The sequence below is a fragment of the Chaetura pelagica genome, unplaced genomic scaffold, assembly GCF_000747805.2.
Source record: "Chaetura pelagica isolate M959 unplaced genomic scaffold, ChaPel_1.0 scaffold302, whole genome shotgun sequence".
In the NCBI taxonomy this organism is placed as follows: domain Eukaryota; kingdom Metazoa; phylum Chordata; class Aves; order Apodiformes; family Apodidae; genus Chaetura; species Chaetura pelagica.
The window spans coordinates 1730512-1747690 of record NW_009952561.1 but is presented as its reverse complement, the minus strand read 5'-3'; the positions used below and the strand labels follow the sequence as shown (position 1 = coordinate 1747690).

Sequence of the window (17179 nt, the reverse complement as noted above, 5' to 3'; positions counted from 1 at the left end):
GGTTCCCCCTGCGGACAGCGCGCGGGGCCGCCCACGTGACGCGCCCGCCGCGCGGGGCCGCTCCCGGGGCCGCTGACCTGCGGAATAACCGCGTTACAACCGGTGAAGGTATAAAGGGGGTCTGTTTATTCAGCGCACAGGTCGCCGCTCCCGGTGTTGTTCCTGCGCGCCGGCCTGTGCCGCTCCCGCCGCCCGCACGGCCCCGGCCGGTCGCTTCCCGCTGTTCTCGCGGCTGCAGCCCGAGCTGCTGTTGCTGATAAACACACGATCGTGTCCAGGCCCGTTCACCCTTGGCCTCCTGCGAGGCTCAGGCAAGATCAAAGATCAGGTGGTTTAAGGAAAACCCGGAAACCAAACTCGGGCGAGCAGTTTGGGAATTCACTGCCAATCTCAGAGCAGGATTTTGCTCCTTCTCTGCTTGCCCCTGTGTGAGCTCCATCCCGGGGCTGCTGGCTGGGTGTGCGGCCGAGCTGAGGCCCCTTGCTGTTCCCTGCACCCGTGGACCCGGCAGGTCCCAGGCGTGGGCAGCTGAGAGGGTCCCAGCTGGGGGTCTTGGCTGGAGTCAGGGGTGGCTGTAGAGGAGCTGGCATCTTAACTGGGGCCTCTGGGCTGTTTTGGGGTGATGTCCAGCTCACCATTGGGTGTCACTGCCCATGTAATGCTCCATGCAGCTGCTTTGTCCTTCTGCCTGGGGCACTATAGGACCGTGTTGGTCTCGTGGATCCAAGGTATTGAGGAGCTTCTCTCTGCCAAGGTCTTTTCCCATTGTGTGTGGAGCATCAAATTACTGAGCAACTTCAGAACTGCTGTGACCAGCTGGAAAGCACTGTACATCTTCCAGAGCCTTTGGGAGCCCAGTAGGGTGTGTTGTGGACAACTGGACACTAGATTTGTGAAGATATGGTTTACTTTGAAAATTCTTTAGACCATGGGAAAAGTCACATGTTGCATCTAAATGGCATTATTTAAAAACATTTTAAATTAACAAAAACATAAGGTGGAATGCTTCTGTTCAGTATAACATGTGCCATGGCCTCCACAAAACCCCTGAAAAATGGCAGCACCCTGTCACCTACTTCAGAAACGAAGGGGACTGGGGAATAATATGACTAAGTAAAGATTTCTGAGGTCTCTATGGCAAGGTGTGCCCATGAGATTTTAAAAGAAGCAGACAGTGATTATGGGCACAACTGCTGAGCCTGGGCTGCAGCACAGTACCCAGGAGTATTTTCTGAGGTCACACATTAGAGGTTTGGAGCAAGCCTTCCTGCAGAAGCTGTCAGCAAGCTGTTTGTGTCTGTCTGCCTTAATTAATGAGGAACTGCTGCAGAAGTACTGCAGGAGCTCGAGGTCCAGTGGCAGCAAAGTCTCACAGACACCGTCAGCCAGAATTGGGGAATGTGTCTCTGTGGGATCCTCCCCATCTGATCCTTGTTCTGAATTCTGTGACTTGTGCCTGTGAAGCTGATCTCTCACCTTCCTCATTCCTGGGAGTCTTTTTCTCATCTGGAAGTTGTGAAATCAAAGGTGATCAGAAGATTCCCTTCCAAGGTTCAGAAAGCAGCTAATCAGTGCCATGTTTATTTAAACAATTATTATTGGAAACTGTCACTTGATGAACAAAAAGCGAAGGGAAGCCTTTGGGAGGTTCAGTTTCAGTGTTTCCTTACTGCAGCTGCTCCTTCTCAGTCTGCTGAAGCTTCCACTTAGAATATGTTTCAGAGGATAAGAGTTCCCAGGCTTCCCAAGGAGGAATGAACTCCAGTGCAGATGCACTGCCTTGGGCCTTGCTCCCTCTGCTGCGTCAGTGTGGGAGCCTGACTTGCTTCCTGGGATCCCGGGCACCAAGATGGCTGTGCCAGATGGGGAGGTGTCCCCCAGCTCAGCAGGGCTGATGGAGGGAGGCCCCCCTACCAGGCCATGTGCGGGGCTGTGCAGGACCTGATGGGATGATGTGCAGAGAAGGAGGGGGTTGCTGGGCTGCGTTGGCCAAGCAGGGCTTTGGAGCATCCCCATGGGCTGCATGGACATGGCTCTGCCAGCCACTGTCCACCTCTCTTGGAGGCAGAACTGCCTTGCTGTCTTGGCAGGCCTCACCTGAAAACTGTCTCACTCCAAAGCATCACAGGACTTGCAGAGTGCCAAAAACAAACCCAGGCACATGCTCTGTCCAGCTGGGGACACGTTTGCCTGTTCTGCACGGAGGTCTGTGGGTCACAGGCTCACCGCCCATGCCCTTCCTGCCCTTGCTGCAGCTTCTGCAGATTATGTCTCCCTAAACCTCTTTTCTTTTGCGAGAGGATGACTGAGTTCCTGGCCCTGGAACACTAACCCAGAGTGCAGGGAAGAGCTGCCTGCCCCAGGATCTCCCCTGACTCAGTCCATGTGAGGCTTTGCCCCAGTGCTCCCGGTGTCCAGCTGCCATGGGGCTGGCATGTGAGGGAGAGGAGAGCCAAGGGCTCTCTGGTGTCCTGGGCTCCCACAGCCACAGTGCTGCTCTGCTGGCTCCTTCTCACAGCAGCACTGCCCGAGGAGCACAACAGAGACCAGCCTGTGCCTGGCAAGGGCTGGTCACACCTCCAGAGAGCAAAGCTTGTGGGCAAAGTACGGGTCTGACATAATTTTACCAGTTAAATCAGTATTATGTTTTACCTCCAAAACTCTTGCTGTCTCAGCTGATGGGAGCTCTGTTAATAACTCTCAGCATGGGTCTGAAATTATTATAAATCAGGAAATAAATTTAAAAAGCCTGCTGTCTCCACACTTGGTCGTGAGCCCCTCAAGCATGTGTGCATTAGAGATGCATTTGGTACAACCCAGCCTGTGCGGGTCCTGCAGCAGAGCAAGCGTGGAATGTTCTGCTGTTCTGGACCAACGACAGCCAAGAGTTTATTAGGAATTGGTGGTGCACTTGTTGGCACATCTGCAAATGTGCACGGAGCCAAGTGCCACAAATGCAAAAAAGGAGCTGACCCACCTCTCTTGAGGAAACGCTCTGTCTTCATTAGTTCTTGGCATCATCCTGTTTGAAGCACTTCCTGTTTTTTTCTGAATCTATTTCATTCTTGCTGAGAAAAGGATTATGAAATTTTACAATGCAGTAATAAACTATTATTATTTATTAAATAAGAAGGCCTTGTAAAAAATAGAAGGAGAATTCAATCCAGATGCAATCTATTGCAAGGGCATTTGAAATTCCAGATGTTTGTCATAAAATGTAGTCTCTAATTCATGCTCTTAGGATCAGAAAATGCTCCTGGCTGGGCACCCTGGCCCTGCTCAGTGCCTTGTTCCACAGGCCAGCCCAGGTTTAGAAGCAGCTATGGTGTCTCACTGTAAAATTCAACTTTATTCCTTTGGTGAACGTACTGTTCTGCGTGTTTACGGCTAAGAGTGAGATGGTAAGTGTATCAAATCTGCAGGCTTTAGGGGGAAGATCAGTCTGGAGCATCGGCAGGGCCAGATACACAGGTCAGAGGCATTTTGATGAAGTGGGGAAACAACAGATAATTGGTCTCTCTGGGTGTCTTCAGGTCCCAGACATCAGACTTGGTCTAACCAGGACTAACTTTGTTTCCTGTCAACATAGATAGTTTTAGTCTTTACTGTGTGTCCCCTGGTGCTGCCCCTGAGTAGCGACTGCTCCCATTCCCTGGTGTGCAGGGAACCAACAACTTCCCTGGGCACCACATGGTTTTCCATACCTGCAAAAAAACACTCTGTGTTCCTGCAGGGTTTATGTCAACTGGTTCCACATTTGGACACGTGCAGTAATGGTGAGTCTCAGGTGATGTGAGTCCAGATTTTGCCTGCAGGACCTCGGCAGGACTTTGTTTAAAAACACAGCACAGCAGTGGCAGAAAGTGTGTTTCCACACACACTGAGCATGTGCTGGGTCTTCTTGCATTTGTGGGGGGCAGAGCTGTAAGTTGTGCTATGCCTGAGCCCTCGTCCCCATCCCTCTACAGGATGAACCGCTGAGCACCCCGGCTGGGGCAGAGGGAGCAGGAGGGGACGTGCATTGGCCACGTGCTGGGAGCTGGATTTGCAGTGCTGGGGTCTGGAGAGCAGAGCAGACAGTGCGGACTCTCTGTGGTCATCCCCTTGGGACCTTCATTTCCTTTCAACTCCCAAAAATGCAGATGTTGTTTCTAAACTTGGTGCTGGAAGTATCAGGGGAGCTGGATGCCTGAGCACTTGCGCACTGGGTGCACAACTGTGGAACAATTGGGAAGGTCCAGACCAGCCCTGCCTGGGCCCTTGGGAATTTTCCTGGGAGGTCCTGGGAGTATGAGACCCCCCACCAGGACACCCTAAATGAGACATATTGATCCCAGACCTGGTGGTGTGAGGATCCAGTTGCAGCCTGTCTCCCTTCCTGCCAGCAGCTTTCCGGGTACTGGGTGGCAGCAGTTTGATTCCAAAGCAGAGTTCCCACCAGGACCGACTTTTCCACACAGTAATTGGAAAATGCTAATGCCAAGTGCCCACCCTCCAGGGACTCCCTCTTCAAAGCCCTGGTGGTGCTGCAGCACTGGTTCCTCTGGGGAAGCTGCAGCTCCACGGGGGAATTACTCTGAAGATCACACAGAGTGTCTTTTAAGTGGAAATTACTGTTTTTTCACATTTAGGTGGAGCAGAAATAATTAAGCAGGGCCACAGCCATTGTTATCTTGTACCTGATTGCCGGGGTTCAGTCTGGCAGGGATTACTTCATTGTGCTTTTCTGCTAGGTTTTTTTGTTTGGTTGGTTGGTTTGGTTTGGTTTTTTGCTCAGAAGTTGATAATGTTTGCTCCTCCCATCACAGGGATATAGAAATCTGTTTTCAGAGGAATTGCTCTTGCACCCCAAGTCAGTTTGTGGAGTTTGTGGGCAAATAAATGCTAGGAGTGGCTGCAAGGCTGAACAGGGAATGTTCAGAGGGGTGGCAAATAGGGCCTGTGGGTGTCTGTGGAAAGGAAGCAGCCCAATGCTGTTCTAGAGACACCTTTTTCTGTTTGCATTTAACCTTTGTCTTTTTGTTCTTGAAGTGGAAACTGCTCTTAATTCATCTAGGAGGCTGGGAAGGCTGCTGAGAGGGGATGCATCCAGCAAGAGTAGTATTGCCATCCCTCCCTGGTCATATGCTGAGCACGGCTTGAGAAAGCTGGGGCCCAGCCTGGGAGTTTCTGAGACTTCCACAAACCGACGTTTTCAGCATTTGCAATTTCCCTTTGCTCACAGGCTGGGCCACGCTGCTCCATTCCCATCGCGCCGGGAGCAGCATTGTCCCTCCTCTGCGAAGGGACTTTTGATGGCCAAGATGAATTCAATGCCAGTGGAGCAGCAAGAAACATTAACCCTTAATCCTTGGCTGGGGAGGCCACTGAGCAGTACAAGGGCTCTGACTGGGGTAGCAGGACCTCCTGTTGCCAGGTTGTCCCTTGGCTGTCCCCATGTGAGGACCTGGAGAGCCCGGACTGTGCAGGCTCAGGCTTGGGGACGCTTTTTCCAGCTCTGCTGCCCCAGCAGTGTCCAGCACCAGCTACTGGAGAGGTGCAAGGCATAGCCAGTGATGGACTGCCCCTGCTGTAGGCAAGGCAGAAGAACCCAGGCTTGTCCTTGCAAAGCTATCCTAGGTTTGGGTTTCTCCCCACTGTTGGAAGTAATTCAGCCTTTCCCCAGGATGGGGAATCTCCAGCCTTGTGCCTGGCTAAGAGCTGGCACAAGGCTTTGCAGGCTGTCAGCATGGGGTGTCAATTCTGGATTGTGAGCCTGCAAATCACCCCTCTCCCACAGTCTGTGAGTATTTACAGAGGGAGCAGGTTTCTTATAAAAACAAACAAAAATGTATATATATCTAGGTCAGCTGGAAGCAGAAACTAGATGGGCTCAGGCTTTAATAGAAGAGTGATTAGCTGTGGAAACAGCTTGCTGGTAGCCAGCAAGCATTCTCCCTCACCTCCCTGTCTCCCTCTTTCCAGGCTGAGAGGCTTGGTGCAGGAGCCTTGTGTGGGGTCTCTAATCTGCAAGGGTTCAACATCCTTATGTCCCACCCAGGGCTGACTGATGAATTATCTGTTGTCCCCTGCACCACAATTCAACCAGGAAGAAACAAACACAAGCATGATTTATTTAGTTTAGTTTTTATTTTCATAAGAAGCAGCCTCCATGTCCTGCTCTGTACAAAAGCAGCAGTTTTGCAATAATGAAGTATGATGAACAGTGCTGTCACTGTCCCCAGACACAGGCTCCAGGGACACATCCATGCTTGCCGGCTCCCCAGAAGGTCTCTGGGCTCCGCTGCCAGCCAGGGCAGGGATGCCTGTGGAGGGTGCCCTGGTCACCTCCAGAGAGAAAACAGGCTAAGTGGTGACTGCCCTAGGAACCTGGATATTGGGCTGCTGCTGATCCTGCCTCACCCTCCTGCCCCTCACCTCCTTCCGCAGGAACAGCCTGAACTAATTAACCCTCTAGCACTCCATAATGAAGACTAATAAACACCTAATGGGTTTGCTTGAACAAACAACCTCTGCACAGGCCACAGGAAACCCCCAGTCCCATGGTGTGGAACTGGAGATCCCCCAGCCTAGCTCATGCTCTGCCTCAGGTATTGTCCTTCGCTGGGGACCCAGGCTGTACACGTGGTGAAGATAAACGGGGCTCAAACTTCCTGCAAACACCATGATCAGCGTCTTGTCCTGTGCGTCGCGATACGTCCACAGTCTGTTGTGGCTGGGTTTGTACAGCATTAAGCCCATGCTATGAAGGAAATACACTCAGAAATACTCTGCTTCAAATACCATACCAGATGGACTGCGTTTCCCTAACCTTTAGCTGGTTCCAATGTGCAAACAGTTAAGATCATAATGTTAACATTTTCTCAGATGTTTTATGTGCATATAAAATATTCCCAAAGAATGTGCTTTTGAATGCAAGGTTTTATCCTATTACAATTTTACTGGAGTTTATAAAAACATTTAAAAAATGTTTTCAGGGTGTCTGAGATGCTGCTGGCTTTCGCAGTGAACTCTGAAGCCCTTGCAGTGGAATATAATTTCTATTAAATCTGAGATGTCTCTGGAATTTTTATGATTAGGTAAATACGCTAATTCTGCAGTCCCATATCTGGTCACCTCTGGAAATGGTTAACATAGGGAAAGTTACAAATAAACATGTTCCATCTCTGCACCAAAACCTTTTGCTGTCTGTCAGCAGCTAAAGGCTTGGCTTCTGCAGACATGAATGGCTTTGGATCAGATACTAAAAATATAATTGAATGGACTGAGTTGCTTAGCTTATCTCTCAGCAAGTGCAGGAATAAGTCTCCTTATCCTGCATGGTGACTGCAGCCTTCTGGAGACTTCTGGAGATGTTGAGTGTGAGTGTATTTCTTCCCTGGCTAAATTGAAAACCTCAATCAAGAAAGGAGATAAATGGAATTTTATGGGCTTTCATGTAAAGACATCTACTGTTGTGCTTCTGGAATAGAAAAGATGGCAAACACTGTACTCACTGGGAATCCTCTAGGTTTGTCCTGTGAACATGAAGGCTGAGCCTGGAAGTGTTGATCATGTAATCTGTTCCTTTCGGAAAGATCCATGTATTGCATTACTGCATTTTATGGTTCCTTGCATAAGTAGTTCATAATTTTAACAAGCTTTTTCCTATTCAAAGATGGTGAATTAGAATAAGCCTGTTAAAATTATATAGCAAGCGTGCATGAAATCATAAAGAAAGGTAGTAAATTGTTAAAAGAGAGAAGCAGGCTCTGTCTCCAAGCTGCACACCATGAGCTGACCCCAACTGGCTCAGCCCCTTCCAACAATCTCCTGGGGATTTCCAGGGCTGCACCCTGGGGAACCCATCCTTGCTGGCACCACTGCTGCACGAGGGAGGGAACCCTGCCCAGCGCTTCATCCGGGACACCCTGTGAGGGTCACGCAGGCGTGTTTGCAAAGCGGGAACCTTAAAGAGTTGTGTTTAAGTTGTGTGTGAGGGTTCCTCGGTGTTAGTGAGCACGGAGCTTCCAAGCCTGGAGTAACCAAATGTAGAAACTCAGGGCTCATGGAGGAGACAGAGGGCTTGAAAACAAAGGGTCTTTCAGGCCACCTAATGCAGTGTAGATCCAAGAGGACAAATCGAATTTACAGGCATGGCTTAGATTGGGAGATATGCTTGCAAAGCCAATTTGTTTCATTTTATAGGCTTGAAAGATTCGAAGTCAGGGCTCCCTGTATGGTTTGAATTAGGTTTGGATAGTGGCATTCTGGAAAGCTGAATCTGGAGAGGTTTTCACTCAGGGCACTTGTAACCAACTAGAGGCTGGAGCACAGGCCTGGGAGCTGGTGGGTCCATGTCCTGACAGCATCAGCCCCAGCTCACGGGAGCCCATGGAGATGCTCCAGCACCTTCCCCAGGCTAGGACCACCTGCCCCCTGTCTTGTGCTGCTTGGCCGTACAATCCGAGCCACTGGCATCTTCCTCCTGAGCTGGTGGGAGTCCATTTCACCCTTTTCCCAGCATGAGGAGCCACTCTGGCTCCCAAGCCCCTAAACCCTGGGATGTGTTTTGTGCCTTGCAAGCCAAAAGCAGCAAAGAGACCATTTCAGTAAGGGGATAAGCCTCTGGCTCCCACTGCTGAGCTCAGCTGCCAGAAAAGTTCCCCGGGAAGTAGCACAATCTTTGTTTGGTCATTAAAGCAGAAAAAGAGAGAGGGAATCTTAGGAAATGCTTGAAACGATTAGGTGATCTTAACTCTAAGGAGCTAAACAAATGCAAAGCAATTCTCCCCCCAGCCCCTCGTGCTGCTGTAGAATGTAATCTCATTTCGAAACACACAATTACAGAAAATAAAAAGAAAAGAAAAGAATAATTAATTTCTGCTTCCTCATGCAAATCCTCTGACCAATCATTTAGGGATCAGAGGCAATTCAGCTTCTTGTGCAAATTCCAAGCTGAAGGCCTGAAAAAAAGCAAGTGAATGGATTTACTTTTCTAAGAACCAGAATTAACAAAGGTTCCATTTTCCATGGTTATGTGCCTGGCCAGACAGCCCTTGCTGACAAGCTCTCAAAAAACATGTGTTGGCCTGTTGAAAAGGCCCCAGTGTTGACTGACAGACAATTGAAGTGACAAATTGTTTCATTGTACTTGGCAGGGAGAGCGCTGTATTAGATAATTATGGTGAGGAGGGAAGCGACAGGTCACAGGTCAGAAGACACGTCTGACCCTGTTTTCTGAAAGCCCTGAAAGGAGCCCACGCCCGGGGAGCAGCGAGACGCTGCCGGTGGTTTCTCTTCCCGTTGTGATGATTAAGAGCTAACGAAGATGGAGCGGGGCCGGGGATGGGCTGGCTCCCTGCTCGCTCTGGTCCCAGATGACGGGTTCAGTCTCAGCGCGGCACTTCAGCCGTGGACGGGCAGGTTCAGCATTTTGGGGTGCAGTAGCTCCCTAGGCTGGTGTCCCTGCAGCCGGAACACTGCTAACATCCCCTCAGACAGGCATGTGGAGTCACCGCTGGCTCTGTCTGTGCCGGGCGGGTCTGCCCCAGGCTCCTGCCCTGCCTGCGCAGGCAGCGCGGCTGCACCTTTGGGCAGCTCCACGCTCATTCACACCAGACAAGCCCTGAGCATCCTGCCAGGTCGTGTTTGGTGTTGGCAGCAAAGTGTACAACGTCAAGCCCTGAATCCCATGCCAGGCTCGAGCATGGTCACTTTCCTGCTCCAGCCCGTGCAGCTCAGCCTGCAAACACCAGCAGCACCAACCCATGCTCACTGGGGCCTGTTTTGTTTTGTTTTGTTTTGTTTTTGTTTTGTTTTTTTGGTCGTTTTTTTTTTGCTGGCTGCAACAGAGTACAACTAATAATTATTGAAGGCTCTCTCCCACCATAGAAATAAAATATGGCATGGAATCACAGCACAGCTACTCCATTGAGAGGGCTGCTCAACTGAGTAATACCAATAATTCAAAACAGATGAGCCAAGGGCTCGAACACTATGGACTTAGTATCCCGATCTGCCCTGACCCCTGGAACTCGCTGAAAGTTACCTTGAGACTCACCAGAGCTCTTTGTAACTTCTATGAGGGTTATTTATTGCAAAGCAATAAATATTTGTTATGGATTTTCTCCATCAATCTACAAAATGAATTAGGTTAGAAAAAATTTATGTACTTGGATTTTGGGCATGTGTTTCTCTGGCAAGGGAGAAGAAGTAGGATCTCCATTGTGCAAGGACAGACTGCTGCAGAGCTCCAGGCTCTGCTGCCTGTGTTAATTCCCTTCCACAAAAGGTTTAAAATGCACAATACAGTTGAGAAAGGGGGGAAGAAGTTCTTTAAATCTCTCTCAAAAATCTTCTATAAAATTCTTTATGGGGGAAGGAAAAATCTATTTCCCTCTCCTCCATCCCAGATGCCCTGCCAGCCCATTAAAAACCTGAAATTCAGGGCTGTTGTGCCCCAGGAAATCAGCCTCAAGCCAACATCTCCCAGTGTCTCACAGAAGTCAGCACTGGCGTGGTCTGGGATGCAACAGGAATGGAGGAAGAGTGCTTCCCACCCTCAAGGCAGAGCTGTCTTGGGTAACACCACCCCTCCCCTTACAGAAAGGACATGGAGCAGGGCTGTTCCTGCCCTGCAAGCACTTTTTTTGTGAAATTAAAAGTTTGTACTAGGAAAAATGCTTAAGCAAGACCTTAACTTCAAGGATGCTCCAAAGTTCCTGCAAAATTCCAGCAGTTTCAGCAGCTGGAAGTGTTGCACCCTCCTGGGATGGCTCCACCAGCTCCACGCCTGGTGCAGTCACTGGTGCTGAGGGATCCTCTGCACTGGCTCCCAGTGGCATGAGGGATCTGCCCCATTCTGTGGAGTCTGGGGTCCCTGCAGCCCTTGAAATTCTGGGTTTGCAACAAAATGGCAGCCTACCATGAATCAGAGACACTTTTTCATGTCCTAATGTGCAGTTAACTCATTTTTTTTTTCTCTTCAGGAGTTTGGGTATGTGTTTCTTCATTGCATTAGTTTTACAGGAACCCCAAAAAATCCCAGAAGACCCTACAGGATCCCACAAATCATGCTGACACTTTTAGGCTCTTTGTGCTTAGGCTAATGAGCTGCTATTTTAAGAGGCTATTGCTAACAATTAAATTTGCCTGCATTTTTGGGTTGTTTTAAGATTGTTTGTAGCAGCTGTGCTTGTCCTGTATGGAATTTCAACTAGCCCAGGAGTGAATCTGCCTCAGTTTTCTGTGCTGGCTTTTCCCACATTGCTCAGTGTTGGGGACCATGGACTAGGATGGGGAAGGGGTCCTTGGCCTGCAGGAGCCATTGGGCAGCTGGAAGCTTCTTCAAGCTCCGTTTCCCCAGTTGGCTGCTGACAGTGGGATGGCAGTAGGGAACTCTCCTTGTTTGCTTTCTGGGTCACCTTTTCCAAGCTGCCCTCACGGACTCTCTGCTCCTGCTGCCACAGATTGCCCTTCCCTGACCTGGTTTCCATCATCTGCAGCTGCCCCAGCCCTGGCAGATCCAACGCTGACCTGTGCTGTGTTGGGCTGGGGAGCTGCCCCAATGCTCTGCAGGAACAGGGCTGGATCCAGTGCCTTTTTCCAGCATGGAGTCAGGTTTTCACTATTCCCTCCGCATTCCAGAGCTCTGTCTGTAGCCGGTAGTGGTCCCTGCACCCTCATTTTGCTGAAAAGCCAGTGATGAGTGCAGGATCCCACACCTTCCAACAGCAACCACAGGGGACCTGGCAGCCTGTGTGTCCCTGCAGTGATTCCCAGGCAGCCAGTCCATCCTGCACTCCCATGTCTGTCTGTCCAGCCACCCAAAAGCTCTTGAAAAAGCCTGCATGAATGAGCTGATCGAGCTTTGTTCCTGCTCCCATGGTTTGCCCTTTACCCTCTGGCCTTTGCCCAGCTCAGTGGCTAGGGGACCGAGGCTTTGGCCACAGATCACTGCACATCTGGCCAGATGCTCTCAGAGCAGCACAATGGGCTGTGATGGAGGCTCACAAGTCCTCCTGCTCCCCAGCCCTGGACACTGGCCTGCCTGGAAAAAAACAAACACAGCATTTTTCTCCTGCTGCAAGGAAGCCTTCAGTGCAGGGCCATGCCTGCTGGTGCCGGGAGAGATGGATGCTGTTTCCCACCATGTTCCCATTTCCATCCGTCCTTCCTTCCAGAGTGCCTGTGCTGATGCAGCAGACCCAGGGTTCCCCCAGCCCTGGGTTTTGCTCCTCAGTGTGAGCCTTTGGCTCCAGAGTGGATCTGGCAGCTCTCGGTTGGCACAGAGGGGATGGTGCTGGTGCTGCTGGTGCCACCTGGCTCTGATGGCACCTTTGTGTCATGTCCTGCGTGTGGGTACAGTGAATGCTGACAGGCCAAGGCACTTCAGATTGCCTGCTCTCATATGCATCCCTAGGAAGAAACATCCTCCTCCCTTGTTTTTTGCCCATTGCATCCTGTGCAGGTGATCCCCCTTTCCCTGCTGGCGGGTGAGGTGCAGATAAGCCAGAGACCTGTGTGGGTTCCTGTGCGTGGGTGTGTGCCCAGCAGTGCCTTGGCTGCAGGGACAGCCTGGGCCACAAGAGCAGACCTGGTGTGTGCAGGGCTGCTTCTTTGGGCACGTGCACACACATACCAGGCGGGCAGGAGGTGCAGAAAACAGGGTCTGGAGCAGATGACTCTGTGCTGAGTAACATAGTAGTGGAAAAAGTTGACAGAGGGAGCATGACACCAGGAGCTATTTGTTCAATCAATGATTTACCAGATGTGTACACTGTACTAAAGGCTTGTAAACATACTTTAATGGCCAGCTGTAAATCCAGGCAGTAGAAGCGCCAGCTTCATCTCCATCTCCATCAGATGTGTTTTAGGAACAGCAGTGTAAGGGCTCTGAATCACTCTGTTATAGGTTCTGTCAGCTCTGCAATTGTGCATGTAAATCAAAGAACCAATGTCCTTAGGTCAAAATTATTTGAATGTCAGGAAAGGTTTTTATGACCAGCAGATTTTCCTTTTCTGGGTTCCACTGCAGTTTCTTGTCTTCCACAAATGGCATCTCCAGAACATTGGGTTTCCGTCCCAGTGCCCCAAGTACGTGGCTGTGTTTTCACTGACTATGTTGGAAGTCTCTTTTGTTAATCACTGAAGCAAAGCGTCATTAGTGAGAAGTGCAGAGTGTACACAAAGAGGAACTTGCCAAATTACTAATAAGCAGAAACTCCATCCATCTTAATGAGACAGGGTTAAGAAAATAGCAACCTAGAATATACACAATGGAGCCCTTCCACACTGTTTATTCATGTTAGGAAGGTGCTCAGAACTCCATCACTGGTGCTGCTTGGTGATTGTTGCATGGTTTCCAAACCACAGGCTACTTAGACTCTTGCAAATCATTAAGCAGGAGAAAGTTAAATAAATAATTGGATGGATGGCTCAAAAACTATTAGAGGGAGGATAAATATCTGGCCCCCAAACAAATGAAACAACAAATGAAATACTGGTTCCTGGCTCTCCTCACTGCTGAGCAAGTCAAGTTTGCACCGGGCAGCAGATGAAGAGAGTGCACAGCCGGTGGCAAGGATGAAATTGTCCCTGTGGAATGGGGAAGGGATAAGGGATAAGGGGTAAGGTATAAGGGATAGGGATGCCACACAGTGCTGGTCACATGATGCTGGTCAGGTGGTGCCTGCCACAGGCACCCAGCAGTCCTGGGGTGCTGCCATGCATGAGGAGATGTTTCCTCTGGTGGGCAGGTCTCCAGCTCCTTTGGGGTCCTCACCGAACCAGCCAAGGATCCCTGTGTGCTCAGTCACCATGGGGCTGCTCCCGTGCTGAGGCCCTAGTCACATCAGCCCAGTGTGGTGATTTATAGCTCCTGGGTGACTTGCAGCACTTCCCCAGGTTACTCTGGCAACACAGAAGGGGTTTGCACCCACACTGAGGTGCCTGCACACCTGTGCTCCCCAGCCACATTTTTCTTTTGTTGGGTAAGAAACGACTTGCAGCGCATTTCACCCGAGCAGCTCAGCTGCTGGCTCTTTTATTGAACACCAGTGCTCGCTGTATGTTATTCAGACAAACTTTATATATGCTACAGACCCTCTCAGCAGCCTGCACCTGGTCCAGGGCAAAGCTGAACCTCATAGAGAAGAATGTGCTGTAATGCAGCAAGTTATTACAGGATAAATATTTATAAGCCCCTGTAAATATTTGCCATCAGTTCCCTCCTGGGACGAGGGGCAGACGGTCAGAGTTTGAGCAGTGCTGAAGGCATTAGCTGTTGTAGTTCTTTATATGTTATCTCAGCTAGTAAACCCTTTGTTGATTGTGTTTAGTTATAGCATTTAATGGTGCTAATTTCACACTAACAGGAGACATCGGCTGGAATCGTTCTGTGCCTTGATCCTGGCCCCGCGCCGGGCTGGCTCTTGGTGTCGGTATCCCCTGCATCCCAGGCAGTGCTGGGCATGGGGCTGGGGCAGCAGAGTGGGTCATCCCAAAACCTCCCTATGCAGATTCCCAGGGCGAGGAAGTGCTCCTGGCTGCATTAGTGTTATTGGAACCTCAGAGCAATCCGCTTAGAAAACCAGAAAACAAGCACAGCAAAACCAACATCCTTCTTGGCAGCTGACGCCGGCAGGGGCTGTCAGCTCTTGGTGGGCACAGGGGGGTCTGACCTCAAGCAGATCTTCCCTGGGGGTGTCCCGGAGTTGTCCTGACGCAGGAGGTGGGGCAGGAGCTGTGCCCCTGCAGGGTGGCACAAGGGGCTTACCACAGAGGGAGGGGGAATGGGCTGCCTCTGCCTTCCCATCCCCTCCTTGGGGCACCCAGGGCAGGACAGGCCCTGGCAGAGCAGCTGCTGCTGGTTTTTGTGCTATCCTGCGTGGGGCTGGGGCTGTGGATGCCTGTGGCCAGTGGGTCTCAGCTCCTCCATCCCTGCTGCCTCTGTCAGGGCCGAGACGGGGCTGGCGCAGCGGTGGGAAACCAGGGGAGAAATGCCAGGGCAGGCAAGGCCATGACTCCTCCGTGCCCTCACAGGCAGCAGTAAAACAATGGGCCCTGGGCAATAGCACTTGCCAGATTGTTGCATGGGACTCACTGGGGGCTCCACTTTGCTGCTCATGCACGAAAGCCAGTCATTTGGCAAAAATCAGCTCAGTTAAGCAGCCATTGTTCATAAAGAGCCCTGGGCTGAATGGGCTCAGGGCTAATATATTCTATTATCCCACGCCTGCCTGTTCCACAGGGCAGTGTGGAAGGAAATACACATTCCAGTGCTGGGCAGCTGGGGCAGAGCTGGTGCTGCCCACGGAGTGGCTGGGGGTGCTGGGAGGGCACTGCTGGGAAGGGGCTTCCAGCAGCGTGGGGGCACTGCAGCCCCCAGCCCTCTCTTCGACACCCAGAGCCCATGTGGGTGGACGTGGTGGAGGCAAGAGTAGGCTGCGGTGGGGGGGCAGAGCCCTGCAGTCTGCAGGACCAACAATGGAGCCAGAAATAAGCACCATTAATTGGGCTGGGCTTTTCAAAGGGCAGGAGAGGACCTGGGATAGCTCAAATTGGGCATGTTGCAAAGCATCTCATTATTCAATAAGAATATGTAAGCCTCTGTGGGAGAGGCAGCAATAAATGGCTATAAAGCAAAGTTAAATGATGACATTAGAGACTATGCAGAGATTTAAGAAGCAGTGGGCTACATAATTATGAACGGAAATGGCTGCACAGGCTTCACTCAGAAAAGTTAATGCCCAATTTAGAAGGGGTTTATTGGAAGAGCAGCCCTTCTTGGCCAGCTGCTATTTAAGAGGCCTTGTACTGTGTATTAAGCAATTTAGTGGTCTAGACCAGAGCTGTTGGCTTTTCTCTCTCTTTTATTTTATTTTTAAGAAAATACTGTTTTCTAGGCAATTCTATTTCAGTTTACAATTCTTATGCAGGCACTGCTGCAGTGAATGTGGGTATGGGATGCAGAAGAGAAAGGAGCCAGCAAAGACCTTCCAGGGCCAAGTTAATTGGAGTGTGGATGGCTCAGCAGCCAGGACGTGCCATCTTGTAGCTTTCCCGTTGGATTTAGAGCGCTGAGCTGTGCCAGGCAGTGCTTTGTGCTCAGCCCCCCTGCTGGACAGTGTGTCAGGGCTGTAGGAAATGGTGGCACACACCTCTGGGGGACCATGACAGGACATTTACCTGCTCCATGTGATCTTTGCAGAGCTGGAGATAACCAGAATCCTGATGGTAGTTTTATTGCAGTGTTACTGCTGTTGACTTTGGAGGACTCCTCAACTTTGGAAAAAGAGTTTCCCAAGTCCCCATCTTGCCTGCCTAGCTGTGATGTTTCTGTCCCACTGCTCAGCCTGGAGTATGAAAGATCACAGCACTGCCAAGTGAAACAAATCCATTGCCACTCTGGGACTATCTTATGATCGTGCCATCGGAAGTGCAGTCACTTGCACAATATTGTTTCTGAGTGCCCCAGATGAGAAGGGCTCGTGTTCTGGACCAGACAGTCATGCTTGAGGATGCAACACTTGGGTGCAAATAAAGATTTTTGAGAAAATTCAGCCCAATAGCCCTTGAGCAGGTCGGTGTTCTGGTCTGTGCACTACATTACAGCATGCTGCTGGGACACTGCAGTATTTTCTGCAAAACTAGATGTTTCAGTGTTGCTGAACTCAGTTTGGTAAAAGCAAATTCTAGGGTGTCAGAATTTGTCTAGGAATGAAAAGTTAATTTTGTGGTTGTTTCTTGGTGCAGTGATCAGTGCTTTGCTACCATTTCCTGAGCCTAAGCAGCAGGAGAGGGCCTGCTGCATCCAGTCTCCTCTTTCATCCAACTGCTGGCACCTTACAGCGAAGATTTCTCTTGTTTACTGCTGAATTCTCCACTCCATTAGCAGTGCTAACTGGCTGCCCTCTTCTGCTCACCCTCAGGTGAAAGTGGCTCTTTCAGGCTTCCAGGCTGCAGAGCCTCTTCCATTTTCTTCTCAATGAGGTGTAGTTCCTGCATTAAATTGCACAAGCTGTTTAAGCAAACGGCAGCGGCAGTAATTGCAGCTTTGTATGAGTCTGGAGGGAGCTCAGGAGAGGTCCCTCGGACACAGACGTGTGGGCACGCGTGGGGCAGAGCTTGGTGGCCAGGCGGTGTGTGCACGTGGGGCCTGGCACTGCTGCCCGTAACAGCGGCTGCCGGCAGGGCT

At 50.5% G+C, this 17179-nt stretch overlaps 2 protein-coding genes across 2 annotated transcripts in view; one reads left to right on the top strand and one right to left on the bottom strand.

Moving 5' to 3' along the window:
- The window catches only part of GOLGA7 (golgin A7), a 5010-nt gene extending 3525 nt beyond the window's left edge, over window positions 1-1485 (bottom strand). Inside the window, exons 1-3 of the mRNA XM_009993269.1 lie at window positions 1477-1485; window positions 139-306; window positions 36-77 (exon numbers count right to left, since the gene is read on the bottom strand). Coding sequence (XP_009991571.1) covers window positions 36-77; window positions 139-306; window positions 1477-1485 — 219 coding nt within the window. The remainder of the gene's footprint in view (window positions 1-35; window positions 78-138; window positions 307-1476) is intronic.
- A 12222-nt stretch (window positions 1486-13707) lies between these two features.
- SFRP1 (secreted frizzled-related protein 1) overlaps window positions 13708-17179 on the top strand; it is a 19158-nt gene continuing 15686 nt past the window's right edge. Inside the window, exon 1 of the mRNA XM_009993268.1 lies at window positions 13708-13785. Within this exon, the coding sequence (XP_009991570.1) occupies window positions 13708-13785 (78 nt within the window). The remainder of the gene's footprint in view (window positions 13786-17179) is intronic.